Source organism: Mobula birostris, chromosome X (genome assembly GCF_030028105.1).
Source record: "Mobula birostris isolate sMobBir1 chromosome X, sMobBir1.hap1, whole genome shotgun sequence".
In the NCBI taxonomy this organism is placed as follows: domain Eukaryota; kingdom Metazoa; phylum Chordata; class Chondrichthyes; order Myliobatiformes; family Myliobatidae; genus Mobula; species Mobula birostris.
This window is the reverse complement of record NC_092402.1, coordinates 19,024,446-19,043,124: the sequence shown is the minus strand read 5'-3', so window position 1 is coordinate 19,043,124 and position 18,679 is coordinate 19,024,446. Positions and strand designations below refer to the sequence as shown.

The following is an 18,679-nucleotide window of genomic DNA, read 5'->3' as shown; positions in this document are numbered from 1 at the left end:
AAGAAAGGGAAGGGGGATGGGCACCAGAGGGAGGTGTTTTTGTGGACAGAGCATAGGTGCTCGGCAAAGTGGTCTCCCAATCTACATCAAGTCTCACTGATATACAGGAGACCACACCAGGAGCACCAGATACAGTAGATGATCCCAACAGACACACTAGTAAGGTGTTGCCTTATCTGGAGGGACTATTTAGGGCCCTGAATAGTTGTGAGGGAGGAGGTGTAGGGGCAAGTGTAGCACTTGATCTGCTTACAAGGATAAGTGCCAGGAGGGAGATCAATGGGGAGGGACGAATGGACAAGGGAGTCACGTAGGGAGCGATCCCTGTGGAAAGCAGAAAGTGAAGGAGAGGGAAAGCTGTGCTTGGTGATGGGATCCTGTTGGAGATGGCGGAAGTTCCGAAGAACTACGTGCTAGATGTGGAGGCTTATGAGGTGGTAGGTGAGGACAAGAAGAATCCTATCCCTGGAGGGGTGGTGGGTGGATGGGATGAAAGCAGATGTGTGTGAAATGGAGGAGTTGTGGGTAAGGGCAGTGTTGATGGTGGAGGAAAGGAAGCCCCTTTCTTTGAAGAAGGATGACATAGAAGAGAATAAGTGCAGCCAAGAGTGTCTCTCTGTGTGCCCTTCTCTCTGGGTGTACCCCCCTCCTGAATGTGTTCTCTCTCCCCCCCCCCTTCTCTTTCCCCTCTGGGCTCCCTCCCTCCCCTCCCCGTGGGTCTCTGCTGCACGGAAGTGTAGGCAGACGTAGAAAAAGAAATCTGCCAGAGAGCCCACGTCCAACATCATTGAGCCATATAGCACAGAAACAGGCCTGTCAGCCCAACTGGTCCACGCTGACCAAGATACTATCCAAGCTGGTCCCATTTGTCCACTTTTGGCCCATGACTTTCTAAACCTTTCCAATCCATGTACTTGTCCAACTGTCCTTTAAAAGCTCTTATTACACCTGCCTCAACCACTTTCCTTGGCAGCTTATTTAACATACATACTGCCTTGACATTTAAAAAAAAAGTTGCCTCTCAAGATCCCATTAAGTCTTTATTCTTTCTTGATTTCCCCAGTGCTGAGAAAAAGACTGAGTGCATTCACCCTATTTATGCCCCTTGAGATCTCGTACATCTCAAGGAATCAAGTCCTAGCCTGGCCAACCACCCCTATAACTCAATGCCTCAGTTACTGACAACATCCTTGTAAATCGTTTCTGCCCTCTTTCCAGTTTAATAATATCTTTCCTACAAGGTGCCCAAAATGGTCACAATACTCCAAATGCAACCTCACAAGCTTCCTGTATAATGGTACCATAACTTCCCAATTTTAATGCTCACTGATGAAGGCCAGCATGTAAAAAGTCTTCTTCACCACCCTGTATACTTGTGACACCACTCTCAGGGAACAATGACCCTGAACTCTAAGATCCCTCTTTGTTCTACAACAACATTAGTACAAATTAAAAACAAAAGAGATTCTGAAGATGCTGGAAATCCAGAGCAACACACACAAAATGCTGGAAGAACTCAGCAGGTCAGGCAACATCTATGGAGAGGAACAGACAGTCAATATTTCAGGGCCGAAACCCCTCATCAGGACTGGAAAGGAGGGGGGAAGGAGGCAAAATAAGAAGGTGGAGGGAGGGGAAGAAGTACAAGCTAGAAGGTGATAGATGAAGCCAGGTGAGTGGGGAAGGGAGATGAAGTAATAAACTGGAAGGTGATAGGTGGAAAGGGTAAAGGGCTGGAAAAGAAGGCATCTGATAGGGGGAGGTGGTAGGCAGGCAAGGAGAAGATGTAAGAGGGGACCCAGAGTAGAGAACTGAAGAAGAGGGAAGTGGGGGGTCATTTCCTCTACAGGGCTCTTCTCCAATCTTAATCTCCCTTCCCATCTGACATCATCCAGCCAATATCTTGGTCACACACTACTGAACACTTCACAGCTTTAAAGCCACCTGTTATAATACATCTGCTGTGCGTGATACTTAATGGCTCACAGTCTTCCAAAGTGGAAGACCCATTTAGTTAGGATTGATATCAATTTGAACAGGGAGTGTTAGAAGTTCAGAGGAGAATGTGATGTTGATTTCAAATGAAAATGAAAGAGAAGTAAAGGTAAAGTGTGGAGGGAAAAAGCTGGAACTGGTGCACCCAAACATCAATAAACACACTCAATGAGTGTGGCAGGAAAACCAATATTCCTCCATTATGGTGAGGATAATTTTTAATGCAGTGATTGGATTAATTATTTACCTGGATTTTCAAGAAAGCACTTGAACATTTACAAAATAAAGGTATACAAAACTATAAGGGGTACAGATAGGGTAAGTGCAAGGAGGCTTTTTCCACTGAAGTTGGGTGAGACCAGAACTAGAGGTCATGGGTTAAGGGGGAAAGGTGAAATGTTTAAGGGGAACTTCTTCACTCACAGGGTGGTGAGAGTGTGGAACAAGCTGCTAGCAGAAGTTGTGGATGTGGGATTAATTTCAAATTTTAAGTTTGAACAAGTAAATGGATGGGGGGGGGGGGTATGGAGGGCTATGGTCCAGGTGTTAGTCAATGGGACTAAGCAAAATAACAGTTCAGCTCAAACTAAATGGGCCAAAGTGCCTGTTTCTGTGCTGTACTCATCTATGACCTCACATTTTTCCACATGATATTTCATCGGCCATGTCCTTGCCCATTCACCTGCATATGTCTCACAGAAGCTTCTCTGCATCCTTGCCACAGCCCACATTCCCACCTGACCACGACGTCAAATAAGGTCCTGTCTGACCTTTGCGTGCTTCACTGGTGACCTGGCCAACATTAATCCCACAACTAATCACTGGACAACAAAGATTTTGCTTCCTGAATACCTTTGGGTGTATCTTGTGGATTTTGGGCTGCTGATCATGAAAAACACCTTGAAATTTCCCTATCATGTGTCATTTTTTAAAAAATTGCCGATATTTGTTGTTTCAATTCATAATTCAAGTCAATTAATACGTTGCCCAGAATGCAAACTGAAATGTTTTCTATCTTGTTCAGGCCTACCTGGGCATGGTTAGGCAGGGTGGATGCTGCATGGCAGGGCAGGCTTTAGAAGGGCTGTAAAAGCATCACGCACTCACTGTTCTATGCATTGCGTTTGCATGTGTATCAGTTTGCGATCACATTGATGCGCATGCTCTATGCACATAGCAGCTTGTGTGTACTCATTATAATACAGTAATTGTATTTTCAAGAGTATTTGTGACAGCAAAATGTCTTGCCAATGTTGCAACAGCCGCAGCACTTTCTGTTATATTTGTGGCGAGTATACACTCAAGTCTCAAAGATGGAGCATGACTTCTCTTATTAAGAAAGCCCATGACCTCTACTTAGGGTGTAAAATTAGCGACCAAGACAAAGCCTGGGCTCCTCACTTTTGTTGCGCAACATGCACTGTTGATCTTAGAGCTTGGTTCACAGGATCTCGGAAGTCGATGCCGTTCACTGTACCGATGATATAACGAGAGCAGAAGGATCAAGTGACAGACTGCTACTTCTGCCTGACCAGTGTGTCTGGTTTCTCTGCTAAAAACGAGAATACCCCAACCTCACTTCAGCCTTGAGACCTGTGCTGCATGATGATAGTCTTCCAGTACTGAAGCCACCAGAGACATGGAGTCTAGAAGAGGCAGACGAAGATGCCATGATGCACAAGCCAGGAATGGAAAACGACACTGATGCTGATACAGACTTTGAGCCCTTTGTGTCAGGTAAGCATCAACTGATAACTCAGTCTGAGTTAAATGACCTGGTCGGAGACTTGTGTTTGACAAAGGCAAGAGCAAAATTACTGGATTCAAAACTACAAGGATGGAATCTGCTGTCACCAGGCACAAAAATTCCATGAAGGATTTCAATATTTGACATGGATGTTTCCCAGATTATCTGATGCCAAGATTAAGGAAGGTATTTTTGTTGGTCCACAACTCACACAGGTCATCAATGACAGGCAATTGTAGTGGGACTAGAGAAAATCGCATGCAAGGCATCTCGAATGTTGTTGAAAATTTTTTTTGCAACTACAGATTACCAAACTGTGTGCAGCTGGTTGATATGGTTCAAGCATACAAAAGCATGAAGTGCAACATGTAATTTTCTGCATTCCCATTTAGACTTCTTTCATGCGAATCTTGGCGCTGTCAGTGACGAGCATGGTGAAAGGTTTCACCAGGACATTGCGGTCATTGAGAAACAGTAACAGGGCAGATGGAATCCATCAATGCTGACTGATTATTGTTGGACACTTAAGCAAGAAGCCTCAGACACCAAGTACAAATGAAAATCATTAACAAAGTATATAGCTTAGTTGAACTATTGCAAAGCGTCAGCACCGTTATGCAATGAAATGTATTATATTCAATAAAAGTTAAATTTCTTGTTTCTCTAAATTTCTACGTGATATACAGTCTGAAATTATACTTGTGTTCAGCTTCGTGGTCTATCATAACCACACAAAAAAAATTCTGAGGAAGCAACACTTTTGAAAAAATTTGCTGTCCAGTGAATGAAACAGTCACTTAACTGCATCATTGCAGCATGGAGATTTGGCATTCCTGAAGCGATGCAAGGAGTGGGAGAAATGTGCAATCTTTCCTTCAGTGGCTTTATACAGCAGCTCTGGGGAAGCACTGAAGAGACAAAACTTGTTACACACTTACCCCAGTTGAAGGAGGAGGGGCATATGGTGCAGCAGCAGGCGGATTATAGACCTGGGTCGGGGGCTCCTGGTGTGAAGGTGCTTGTGGCTGGTAGCCTACAGAAAGAGAAAGAGTATTAAAGGCAAGTCAGGAACAATCTTGTCAATTTAACAAATTTTTGCATCAAAATAGCTATAATGTGCATTGGCTCTGAAAAGCGCCAAGGAGATTTACACGTTGCTAACTGTAGAGACTGCGTTATGGAGAGAGGATAAAACAGTTGGGACTTCTCTCATTGTAGTGATGAAGACTGAGGGGTGATCGTACGGAAGTGTACAAGATCACAATGGACATAGGTAGGGTCAATGCACAAAGTCTTTTCCCCAGCGTTGGGGAATGAAGAACTAGAGGGCCTACAGTAGGCTTAAGGTGAGAGGTAAGATTTAATACGATGCTGAGAGGCAATTTTTTCACCAAGAGGATGGGTCAGTATTTGGAATAAGTTGCCTGCACAAACGGTTGAGGCAGGTACATTAACAACATTGAAAAGGTATTTGGACAGGTACATGGATAGAAAAGGTTGAGAGGAATATGGGCCAAGCAGTCTATATATATTTGCTAATCTTAAGTACAGTATATAAGTCCACACGTAACAGTTACTTGTACATTATGTTTCATGAAATTGATTTATATTTGTGTTTTTATGCTTACTGTGTTTTTTTAATGCTGCATTAGATCCGGAGAAACAATCATTTTGTTCTCCATTGCACTCCTGTACTGAAGAATGAAAATAAACAATCTTGAATCTCCAAACAGAGGCAAATGGGACCAACTTAGATGGAAATCTTGGTTGGCATAGACCAGTTGGGCCAAAGGGCCTGCTTCCATTCTGTATAACCCTCTCTATGAAACCTTCTTTATGTCCTTTTGTGACAGAAAACTTCCAGATGCAAACATCATCAGCATTTATTGCCCATCTCCAATCACCCTCGAGAAAATGGTGGTGAGTCCTCTTGGGCCGTTGTGGGCTGTGTGTGAAGGTGCAGTGCAGCTGGGGAGGGAGTTCCAGGATTCATACACAGAGACAATGAACAACCAGCAATATACAACTCAGTGGCCACTTTATTAGGTACACCTGCTCATCAATGCAAATATCTAATCAGCCAATCATGTGGCAGCAACTCAATGCATAAAAGCATACAGACATGGTCAAGAGGTTCAGTTGTTGTTCGGACCAAACATCAGAATGGCGAAGAAATGTGATCTAAGTGACTCTGATCATGGAATGATCATTGGTGGCAGATGGGGTGGTTTGAGTATGTCAGAAATTACTGATCCCCTGGGATTTTCATGCACAACAGTCTCTAGAGTTTACAGGGAATGGTGCGAAAAACAAAAAAAAATCCAGTGAGCGGCAATTCTGTGGGTCAAAATGACTTGATGATAAGAGAGGTCGGAGGAGAATGGCCAGACTGGTTCAAGCTGACAGGAAGGTGACAGTAACTCAAATAACCACATGGTACAACAGTGGTGTGCAGAAGAACATCTCTGACCACATTGAACCTTGAAGTGGATGGGCTACAGCAGCAGAAGATCATGAACATACAATCAGTGGCCAGGAGGTACCTAATGAAGTGGCCACTGAGCAACTTTCCTAGTCAGGATGGTATGAGATTCGAAGGGAATTTTGTACGAGTCCCCTTGAATCTGCTATCCTGTCCTTCATTGTGGTGTGCTGTGGGAGGTACTGTCTTAGTAACCTCATCCAGTGCACACTTGGCGGGAGATGATGAATATTCCTTCGTATGAAAATGTTTCACAAACTGTGCTTCCTGCATCACACCACAATGAGTAGATAAAATTTAGATCACCAAATTTCATGTTCTCAAGTGAACACAAAGGAGTGATCATTTGGCCCAGTGATTCTGTCCTTCCCTCTGGGCATATAGGCATGGCATCGATGTATCATAAACACTACCTCACTTTTTGCACTACTTACTTATTTTTCTCTGTATTTCTTATTGTAACATTGTAAATTTTTATGCATTGCATTCTCCTACTGCCGCAAAACAACAAATTTCATGACTTCAGTAAATTGTGTTAAATTATTGCCTCAAACAGTGAAGGGGCAAGCAATGGCGAGGTGAGTTCTAGGAATGAGCTGGGATGCTGTGATGCAGAATCGTTGCAGATGGAGTTCCGATGTCCATACGACTGGCCCAGGTGTGAGGTTGGATCGTCCTGGGCACCGAGCTGATTTGAAGAGCTTGAGAGCATCTTCAGGCTAGGCAACAAAATCTGGGCCCAGAGCGAGTTGCTGGGCAGCATGTTCTAGGCCCGGATTCTTTTGCTGCAGCCAGGTCCTAGTGCAAGGTATGATTCACCGTTTAGACAATTTAAATGCTGGCCCAGATCAGAACCGAAAGATCACTCCTCTCTCCAGGGTGTCAGAGCCTTTCGCTGTTCCATTGTTAAGTCAATTTAAATGCCAGCCCAGATAGCTTGAACATACAGGGAGCTGGGTCAGGACAAGAGCCAATTTCGCTCATTCTCTGCAATGCTCATCTCCATAGTGCTGAGGCTATGAAGAATGCCCCAGCTGCTTTGCTCTGTATCCACTAATATGATGAACGGATAAGCAAGGCTTTGGGCCTACTCCAGGCTACCCCGGGGTTCAGATCTGAGGTCTCAATTTTGGTTCCAAATGTTGTCATTCGCTTCACTTGTTTGCATGATTTGCATTTTTTTTTCTTTCTTTTGCGCATACAGTGTTGGTCTTTTATTTTTATTCTTTTTTTCTTTAATTGGGTTTCTTGCTTTGCAGCTACCTGTGAGCTAGCAAATCTCAAGGTTGTATAATTAATGCATGCTTTGATAATAAATGTACTTGAATCTTATAAACATAATTCTACTTCTGATTCAGATTCTCTAACAGTATTATACTTTATTGTCGCCAAACAATTGATACTAGAACGTACAATCATCACAGCGATATTTGATTCTGCGCTTCCCGCTCCCTGGACTACACATATTAAATATTTAAAATATTAAAAATAGTAAAAATTAGTAAATATTAAAAATTTAAATTATAAATTATAAATAGAAAAATGGGAAGTAAGGTAGTCCAAAAAAACCGAGAGATGGGTCCGGATATTTGGAGGGTACGGCCCAGATCCGGGTCAGGATCCATTCAGCAGTCTTACACAGTTGGAAAGAAGCTGTTCTCAAATCCGGCCGTACAAGTCTTCAAGCTCCTGAGCCTTCTCCCGGAGGGAAGAGGGACGAAAAGTGTGTTGGCTGGGTGGGTGGTGTCCTTGATTATCCTGGCAGCTCTGCTCCGACAGCGTGCGGTGTAAAGTGATTCCAAGGACGGAAGATTGGTTTGTGTGATGTGCTGTGCCGTGTTCACGATCTTCTGCAGCTTCTTCCGGTCTTTGACTGGACAACTTCCATACCAGGCTGTTATGCACCCTAGAAGAATACTTTCTACGGTGCATCTATAAAAATTAGTGAGGGCTTTAGGGGACAGGCCAAATTTCTTTAGTTTTCTCAGGAAGTAAAGGCGCTGGTGGGCCTTCTTGGCAGTGGACTCTGCTTGGTTGGACCAAGTCAGGTGATTTGTGATATTGACCCCGAGGAACTTAAGGCTTTTGATCTGTTCCACTTGCGCACCACCGATGTAAATGGGGTCATGCGGTCCACTACTCCTTCTGAAGTCAACAACCAATTCCAGCTCAAGCGCCCGGTTTCAATTCTGTCACTGCCTGTAAGGAATTTTCACATTCTCCCCGTGACCACATGGATTTCCTCTGGGTGCCCCAGTTTCTTCCCACATTCCAAACATACAGGTTAGTGGGTTAATTGGACAGCACAGTCATTGGGCTGGAAAGGCTTGTTACCGTGCTGTATCTAAATAGAACCATAGAACCTTACAGCACAGAAACAGGCCTTTTGGCCCTTCTTGGCTGTGCCAAACCATTTTTTTGCCTAGTCCCACTGACCTGCACCTGGACCATATCCCCCCATACACCTCTCATCCATGTACCTGTCCAAGTTTTTCTTAAATGTTGAAAGTGAGCCCGCATTTACCAGTTCATCTGGCAGCTCACTCCACACTCCCACCACTCTCTGTGTGAAGAAGCCCCCCCCTAATGTTCCCTTTAAACTTTTCCCCCTTCACCCTTAACCCATGTCCTCTGGTTTTTTTCTCCCCTTGCCTCAGTGGAAAAAGCCTGCTTGCATTCGCTCTATCTATACCCATCATAATTTTATATACCTCTATCAAATCTCCCCCCATTCTTCTACGCTCCAGGGAATAAAGTCCTAACCTATTCAACCTTTCTCTGTAACTCAGTTTCTCAAGTCCCAGCAACATCCTTGTAAACCTTCTCTGCACTCTTTCAACCTTATTTATATCCTTCCTGTAATTTGGTGACCAAAACTGAACACAATACTCCAGATTCCTCCTGTGTACCCTGCAAACTTGCACAGTAACCAAACCAGCAAATTGGTGTCCATTGACCTTATTCATGAACAGGGCAGCAAAAAATTATGACAGAATAAACAGTTTGGAAAGAGGGAAAAACATTACAGATAAAGGTTAGCTTAATTTATCACACATACATTGAAATGTCCAGTTTCAATCTACATGCTGCTGCCTGAATCAAAGGAGGCATACAGTCTAATAGCGAGTGACTGTCTTGGTCACTTTTCTTGTGATCGCAAGACCCTTTTGGACATTGATATTGTGTCAAAATAGTTGTTGTGATGCATCTAGTGTGGTAATGTAGTGGGTAGTGGTTGTCGCTCTCACTTTCAGCTTCCAATGCTGACAAGCGGTCTTGCAAAAAGGAGAGCTGAATGTGTAAGTCTCTCCCTACCAGTAGACAGCCTCTCCAACAGCAAGCCTCGTAGTACCTTCTTGCTGGCGACACACAGAAACTGAACTCCTGAACTACAGAGGACGGGAAGGACGGCCCAGCACATGTAGCACACAAGCCCACCGATGTGCAGAAATGCCCTGGTGCTCATGAACCAGGTCCCTAGCTGTGGGTAAACAGCCCCACTGCCTTGTGGGCAGCCTCAGGAGAGATGAAGACATCATTGGACATCATTGAACATCTTTCCAGCAGCTCCTTGAGCAATACATTGCTGCCAGACATATTGCTTCACAGCTTTCCTTTGGACTACGCTGGTGAGGCAGAGAGGGGGATCTTGACGACTGGACATCTCAGGATCTCCATACCTTCCCCCCAGGCTTGCGATGATGATTGTCGTCACCCATTGTCCTTTAAGACACTCGGATGCCAACCACCAATGTGGAATGCCGCAAGTTCAATTCACTGATTTATTGAAAGGGAGTAGGGCCGGACGGTGGAGGAGATTCATGGCCTCAATTGTAGCAAAGACTAGTCCCCAAGGTGTGGTGTCACCTGTTTATAGTTGCAGGGGTGATGAGGAGCAGCATCCAGGCTGGGGACAGTGCTGCCCTCCCCCCCCCCCCCACCCTGCCCACCCTCAGCAGAAGACAAGCTGTACTGTGGTCGACTGCAGATTTCTACGGCATTCATGGCTCCAGTCTGGACTTTTTTTGCGTGCCTGTATCTTACTGATATCTTAGATGTGCTTGCTGTTGTATATGTGCTATGTGTGCTTTGTGCTTTGTTGCTACTGTGTTTTGTGCCTTGGCCCCAGAGTAACGCTATTTTGTTTGATGGTACTCATGTATGGTTGAATGACAATTAAACTTGAATTGTACATACAGTGGTGAAATGCGTTGTTTTGCATCAACAATCTACACAGTCCATGACATACTGGGGGAAGCCTGCATATGTCTCCATGTTTCCAGCACCAACATAACATGCCCACAACTTACTAACTCTAACCCATACAGAGGAAACCAGAGCACCCGCAGTCATAGGGAGAACATACAAACTCCTTATAGGCAGCAGCAGGAATTAAACCCCAATTACTGGCACTGTAATAAGACCATAAGACATAGGAGGAAAATTAGGCCATTTGGCCCATTGAGTCTGCTCTGCCATTCCATCATGGCTGTCTTATTATCCCTCTCAACCCCATTCTCCTACCATCTCCCCGTAACCTTTGTGGCCCTGACTAATCAAGAAGCTATTAACATCCGATTTAAATATACTCAATGATTTAGCCTCCACAGCCGTCCATAGCAAAGAATTCCACAGATAGTGTTACACCAGGGGTTCCCAGCCCAGGGTCCATTAATGATGGGGGTCCATGACATAATAAAGGTTGGGAACCCCTGCGTTACAGTAACCCTCATGCTCTCATGCAGTCCCACTTTAATGTAATTGTTCGTGGGACATAGATATCGCTGACTGACCTTGAATTGAGGAAGTAGTGAAAAGCCAATCACATTTGTAGGTTAGCAGTTCCTTATCAGGTCAGTGATTTACCATTCCTAAAGATCATTTGTAAACCAACTAGGTGTTGATAACAAGCCACTAGTTTCATTGTCTACGAGTATTTCAGATTGATTTAATTACATTTAAATTTCCTGGCTGCCCGTAGTTGGATTAGAACTTTCACCATCGTTTTCATATTCATCTGGATTTTCACTGGGTAATTTAACTTCTGTGGCACTGCACCCCAGTGGGAAAATGCAGAGGAAAAAGCTACAAAAGGGATAATGTTAACATTATCAGTATTTCATGTAATTCTGTACTAAGGGCAGAAGAAAGACAGAGTTACAAATCCTACGAGCCTTCCAGAGATCAGGATACACAAGGAGGAGGAAACCCATCTTCGAAACTGTGCAGCTGGATAAAGTAGTCTAAAAGAGCCAACTTTTCCTACGCTACATTGACGACTGCTTTGGTGCTGCTTCCTGCCACCATGCTGAGCTCGTCGACTTCCTCAACTTTGCCTCAAACTTCCACCCTGCCCTCAAATTTACCTGGTCCATTTCCGACACCTCCCTTCCCTTTCTCAATCTTTGTCTCTTTCTGGAGACACTTTATCTGCTGATATATTTTATAAACCCACTGATTCTCACAGCTACCTAGACTATACCTCTTCCCACCCTGTCATTTATAAAAATGACACCCCCTTCTCTCAATTCCTCCATTTCTGCCGAATCTGCTCTCAGGATGAGGCTTTTCATTCCAGAACAAAGGAGATCTCCTCCTCCTTCAAAGAAAGGGGCTTCCCTTCCTCCACCATCAACACTTCAGGTGACACTTCACCTGTGAGTCTGTTGGGGTCATCTACTGCATCTGGTGCTCCCTGTGTGGCCTCCTGTCTATCAGTGAGACCCTACGTAGATTGGGAGACCAGAAAAGGTGGGACTTCCTAGTGGCCACCCACTTCAGTTCTACTTCCCATTCCCATTCCAACACGTCAGCCACGGCCTCCTCTACTGTCGCGATAAGGCCACACTAAGGTTGGAGGAACAACACCTTATATTTGTCTGGATAGCCTCCAACCTGATGGCATGAAGATCAATTTCTCAAACTTCTGGTAATTGTGCACCCCCCTTCACCATTCCCCATTCCCTCTCTCATCTTATCTCCTTACCTGCCTATCACGTTCCTCTGGTGCTCCTCCCCTTTCCCTTTCTTCTGTCTTCTCCGATCAGATTTCCCCTTCTCTAGCCCTTTATCTCTTTCACCTATCAACTTCCCATCCCTTTACTTCACACCTTCCCCCTCTCCATTTCACCTATCACCTACCACGTTGTACTTCTTCCTCTCCTCCCCCTACCTTCTTACTCTGACTTCTCATCTTTTTTTCCCCCAGTCCTGATGAAGAGGCTCAGCCTGAAAATGTTGACAGTGTATTCCTTTCCATAGATGTTGCCTGGCCCGCCAAGTTCCTCCAGCTTGGATTTCCTGTATCTACAGATTTTCTCGTGTTTGTGATACAGTGAAATGTGTCATTTAAATCAAATTGAGAAGGATTGTGCTGGGCAAGTGTCGTCTCACTTCCACGCCAGCATAGCACATACGGAACTCACTAAACCTAATTGTATATCTTTGGAATGTGGGATTAAACCAGAGCACCCAGAGGAATCCCACTCAGTCACAAGGAGAGCGTACAAAACTCCTTACAGACAGCAGTGCAAATTGAATCCCAATTGATAATTGCTGGCACTGTAAAGAATTATGTCTAACCACTACACTATTACATTGTCCAACATACACAGAGTTCTGTTCCCGTGGGTCATCTGTAATACAAACAGATCACAAGTCAGATATACAACCACAAACAAGACAGAGCAGCGTGGCAGCCCAGTGATTAGCGCAGTGCTTTACAGCAGCCTGCTGTAAACTTCAAAAAGGAAACACGGGAAGTGTGCTAGGCTGAAAGTAAGACTGAAACACAGGGCCCTGAGGCCCCCACTTACCCACCACTTTGCTCTCATTTTGCACTACTAACTCAAATTAAACTTTTTAATACATTTCTTATTGTATTGCACTGTACTGCTACCGCAAAACAACAAATTTCACAACATATCAGTGATACGAAACCTGATTCTGATTATTTATTTCAAGGATTATGGGAAGAAGGCAAAGCCTTTCCCAGCTAAGATTTGGCACCAGAGACAAGTTACTTGACGAAACTGGAGAATCTATGGAGGGGAATAAACAGTCGCCCTTTTGGCCAAGACCCTTCATCAGGACTGGAAGGAAGGAAGTAGAAGCCAGAATAAGTAGGTGGGGAGGAGAGGAAAGAGTATAAGCTGGCAGGTGATAGGTGAAGGGGAAGTGAGTGGATGGGGAGGGAGATGAAGTAAGAAGCTGGAAGGTGATAGGTAGAAGAGGTCAGGGGTTGAAGGAGGAGGAATCTGATAGGAAAGAACAGGAAGGAGGAGGTTTTACAAAGGGGGGTGACGGCCAGGTGATGAGAAGTGGGGAGAGGGTAACCAGAATGGGGAATGAAAAAAGAAAAAGGGGGGGGGGTAGTGAGGAGTACCTATTGGAAGTTAGAGAAATCAATGTTCATGCATTAGTCTGGAGGCTACTCAGCTGGAATCTAAGTGTTGCTCCTCCAGACCTGAGCTTGGCCTCATCGTGGTAGTCATGTCCTGACTGGCCACTGGGAGAAGTCTTCAAGCAAAGAACAGCCATTTCAAAAATGTCGATGAAAGTAGCGTGAGCTAAAGAAAATTCAAGCAAAGTCAGCAATCTTATTGGCTGGAAGGCATGAGATGGGCAACATCCGTCAGACACCTATAAATGGTATGGTACAGCAGTATCCTCACCTAGATTTGTCTCTGGTTGTGGCCTGTACTCCTGGGTGTCATGGGAGCTCCTCCGCTCAGCACTTACTGCAGAAATGCCTTTGCTCTTCTCAAACTCTTCATGATATTTCACCTGATGAGAGATCACAGGAACAACAATTATACAAAGCTCTTCTATTCAACAATCATGTTGACCAGTCTTGCATCACATCACTGCTCTCAAACCTCATGGTTGGTAGTGCTGTGGATAGTGTAGAAGGTTGCCAATGGTTTTACAATGTAGAGATAAACTGAGAAGTGGCAGATGGAGTTTAATCCAGAAAAGTGTGAAGTGATTGACTTTGGAAGATTGAACTCGAATGCAGAATACAGAATTAATGGCAGGAGTGTGGAGGAACAGAGAGACGTTGTGGTCCACATCAATAGATCCCTAAGCAAGTGATAGAGTAGTTAAGAAGGAGTATGGTGTGTTGGCCTTCATGAGTTCAAGAGTCACAAGATAACGTTGCAGCTCTATAAAACCATGGTTAGACCACAGTTGGAATATTGTGTTCAGCTATGGACACCTCATTATAGGAAGGATGTGGAAGTTTTAGACCAGGGGTTCCTAACCTGGGGTCCATGGACCCCTTACTTAATGGTTCTAGTCCGTGGCATAAGAAATGTTAGGAAGCCCTGTTTTAGAGGAGATTTACCAGGGTGTCACCTGGATTGGAGAGCACGTCTGATAAGGAAAGGCTGACCAAGCTGACCGAGCTAGAACTTTTCCTTTAGGAGTGAAGTTGAATGACAGGTGACTTGATAGAAAGGTACAAGATGATAAAAGGCATAGATTGAATGTTACAGCCAGAGACCTTTTCCCAGGACAAAAACAGCCAATACAAGGGCACATGTTAAGGTGACTGTAGGGAAGTATATAGGGCATGTTAGAGGTAATTTTGTTTTTTTTTTTACACAGTGCAATCCACTGTCAGGGGCAGTAGTAGAGGGAGATACATTAGGGACATTTAAGAGACCCTTAGATAAGCACATGAACAAAAGCAAAATGGAGGGCTATATGGCAGGGAAGGGTTAGATTGATCTTAGAGTAAGTTAAAGGATGGCTCAACATCATGGGCCGAAAGGCCTGTACTGTGCTGTACTGTTCTATGTTCTCAACAAAAGTCATGTATGCAGATGTCTTATGAAGGACAAGCTGGGACGGAGCGGACAGGTTTAGAGGTGACCCAACAGAGGGGTTTAACAGATGTTAAATAGGAGGCTCACTTACTTGTAAAAAGATCCTAAATAACTAAAAGATGCAACAAGCTTGAGGGAGAAAGAGGAACCTTGGTGACCTAAAGGAGTGACTGGTGGGAGGAGGCGCTTGTGGAGACACCAGCATTAAGGGCAAATGTCCAGTGCCTGTGTAATTCTACAGTGGTGGACATTCTGGTTTCCATCAGCTGTTTATAGACATCAGACTCAGGAGGGGTGATGACAGAAGCTGGATTACTTTCTCCCTTTTCCACAAGGTGGTGCTGTTGCAAGGAATACACCATCACTTCTGTGTAAGGGCCACACCCCAGATTCAAAAAGTTGCCAAGGAAACGCATAAAAGCTACGTGCATACCCTGTCAATTAACTATATATGCAGATGTTAACATACAGGCTCAGTACACACCACATGCATGTTGATTTTACAATTTCTCAACAATGTTCACTCTTGCTGAATGACATTTCCACACAAGTTGACTGAAACAGCTTTCCCATTCACACTGCATCAACAGGTTTTTCAATTTTTAGAAATTGTATTTGTTTCCGTTATACGAACAGAAAAATAAAAATTGACAAAGTCTGCCTTTCATAAATGAGGGTGACACGGTAGCATAGCAGTTAGCCCAATGCTTTGCAGCACCAGTGACCCAGATTCAATTAACTGTCTGTATTTTCTCCCCGTGCTCCAATTTCCTCCCACTTTCCAAAGACGTAAAGGTTAGAAGCCAATTGGTCACATGGGTATAATTGGGTGGCACGGACTTGTTGAGCTGGAAGGGCCTGTTACAATGCTGTATCTCTAGGTAAAATAATAATAATAAATAATACTCTTAAGCAACATGCATAAAATACTGGAGGAACTCTCAAGTCATGCACCATCTGTGGAGGGGAATAAACAGCTGACATTTTGGGCTGAGACCCTTTATCAGGTCTGGAAAGGAAGAAGGTAGTAGGCAGAACGAGAAGGTGGGAGGAGTACAAGCTGGCACAATGGCACAGTACAACTGCTTTAGAGCTCCAGTGCTCACCAGTGTTTGATTCCCACCATTGTCTGGAAAGAATTTGTATGTTCTCTCCATGGCCATGCAGGTTTCTTCCAGGTGCTCCAGTTTCCTCCCACATTCAAAAACGTACAGTTAAGAGTCAGTGAGCTATGGACATGCTCTGTTGGCGCCGGAAGTGTGGCAACACTTGTGGGCTGTTCCCAGCACAATCCCTGGACTGTGTTAGTCATTGATGCAAAATGACGCACTTCACTATATGTGATGTACAGGTGACAAATACAGCTAATCTTACATTCTTATCTTGCTGATGGATTAGGCCAGGTGAAGGGGAAGGTGGGTTGGTGTGGGGGGATGAAGTGAGAAGCTAGAAGGTGATGTGAAAAAAGTAAAGGGCTGAAGAAAACAAAATCTAATAGGAAAGACAGTGCACCATAGAAGAGAAGGAGCAGGGGAAACAGAGTGATGGTTACCAAGTCTGTCTTTGTTGTACGTCAGCAATATTCCCTTAAAATGGGGCTATTTTCAGAGGGTATTTAAAATTTAGCACATTAGTAAAGCAGATATAGGGCTGCTGGAGTAAGTACAGTAGATCACCACCATCCAGATCATACTCTCTTTACTACCATCAGGAAGGAAGTACAAGCCTGAAGAAGCACACTCAATGTCTTAGGAACAAGTTCTTCCCCTCTGCCATCAGATTTATGAATGGACCATGAACTCATGAACACTACCTCACTATTTTACTCTCTTTTTGCAATTTAGATATATATTCTTATTGTCATATAGTAAATTTTATGTTTTGCACTGTACTGTCCGGAAAGCCATTAACGTCGCCAAGAGGCAATATCGAGCCAAGTTGGAAGCCCAGGCTAACCAGAGGGATGCCAGTAGACTATGGCAGCGTCTAAATGAGATCACTGGGTGCAAAGAAAAGGCTGGGAATATCAATAACTGTGGCGCTTCTCTTCCTGACAAACTGAACGTATTCTACACAAGATTCGAACAGAAGAGGAGCGTCCCGCTCCCTCCGGATGAACCAGACCTGGTGGCATCGAGATTCATCATCACCGAGGAGGACGATAGAAGGGCCTTCCTGAAGATAAATCCAAGGAAGGCGATAGGCCCAAATGGCGTCCCAGGACGGGTTCTCCGGGTCTGTGCAAGCGAGCTAGCTGGAGTGTTTGCTGACATCTTCAACTGCTCCTTGCTTCAGTCTAAGATCCCCTCGTGTTTTAAGAAGGCAACGATAATCCCAGTGCCGAAGAAGAGCAAGGTGGCATGCCTGAATGACTATCGACCTGTGGCTCTGACATCAATTGCTCTGAAGTGCTTCGAGAGATTGGTTATGGCACACATCAACCACAGCCTACCGGTCAACCTCAATGCTTTGCAATTCGCCTACTGGAGCAACAGGTCAACGGCAGATGCCATCCCTCTGGCCCTACATTCCTCCTTAGAACACCTGGAGAATAAAGACGCATACGTAAGGCTCCTTTTCATTGACGACAGCTCTGCCTTTAATACCATCATTCCAAATAAACTGCTTCCTAAGCTCTGGAACCTGGGCCTTAGCACTCAGATCTGCAACTGGATCTTCAACTTCCTCACAGACAGGACCCAGGCTGTAAAAATAGGGGACAAGCTCTCCTCTACAATCACTCTGAGCACTGGTGCCCCACAAGGCTGTGTACTCAGCCCCCTGCTGTACTCACTGTACATCCATGATTGTGTAGCCAAGTTTCCATCAAACTCAATATATAAGTTTGCTGATGACACAATTGTAGGCCGTATCTCGGGTAATGATGAGTTTGAGTACAGAGAGGAAATTAAGAACCTGGTGGCATGGTGCGAAGACAATAACCTATCCCTCAACATCAGCAAGACGAAGGAATTGGTTGTTGACTTCAGAAGGAGTAGCGGACCGCACGACCCAATTTACGTCGGTGGTGCGCAAGTGGAACAGGTCAAAAGCTTTAAGTTCCTCGGGGTCAATATCACAAATGACCTGACTTGGTCCAACCAAGCAGAGTCCACTGCCAAGAAGGCCCACCAGTGCCTTTACTTCCTGAGAAAACTAAAGACATTTGGCCTGTCCCCTAAAACCCTCACTAATTTTTATAGATGCACCGTAGAAAGCATTCTTCTAGGGTGCATCACAACCTGGTATGGAAGTTGTCCTGTCCAAGACCGGAAGAAGCTGCAGAAGATCGTGAACATGGCACAGCACATCACACAAACCAATCTTCCGTCCTTGGACTCACTTTACACCGCACGCTGTCAGATCAGTGCTGCCAGGATAATCAAGGACACGACCCACCCAGCCAACACACTTTTCATCCCTCTTCCCTCCGGGAGAAGGCTCAGGAGCTCGAAGACTCGTACGGCCAGATTTGGGAACAGCTTCTTTCCAACTGTGATAAGACTGCTGAACGATCCTGACCCGGATCTGGGCCGTACCCTCCAAATATCCGAACTTGCCTCTCGGTTTTTTGCACCACCTTACTTTCCATTTTCTATTTATGATTTATAATTGAAATTTTTA

General features: G+C 44.6%; 1 protein-coding gene across 2 annotated transcripts in view; it reads right to left on the bottom strand.

Annotated features, from left to right (window-relative positions):
* lasp1 (LIM and SH3 protein 1) overlaps window positions 1–18,679 on the bottom strand; it is a 193,969-nt gene that overhangs the window by 7,593 nt on the left and 167,697 nt on the right. For both annotated transcript variants that reach the window (XM_072249218.1, XM_072249216.1), the window contains exons 5-6: window positions 13,898–14,009; window positions 4,681–4,775 (exon numbers count right to left, since the gene is read on the bottom strand). In XM_072249218.1, the coding sequence (XP_072105319.1) occupies window positions 4,681–4,775; window positions 13,898–14,009 (207 nt within the window). The remainder of the gene's footprint in view (window positions 1–4,680; window positions 4,776–13,897; window positions 14,010–18,679) is intronic.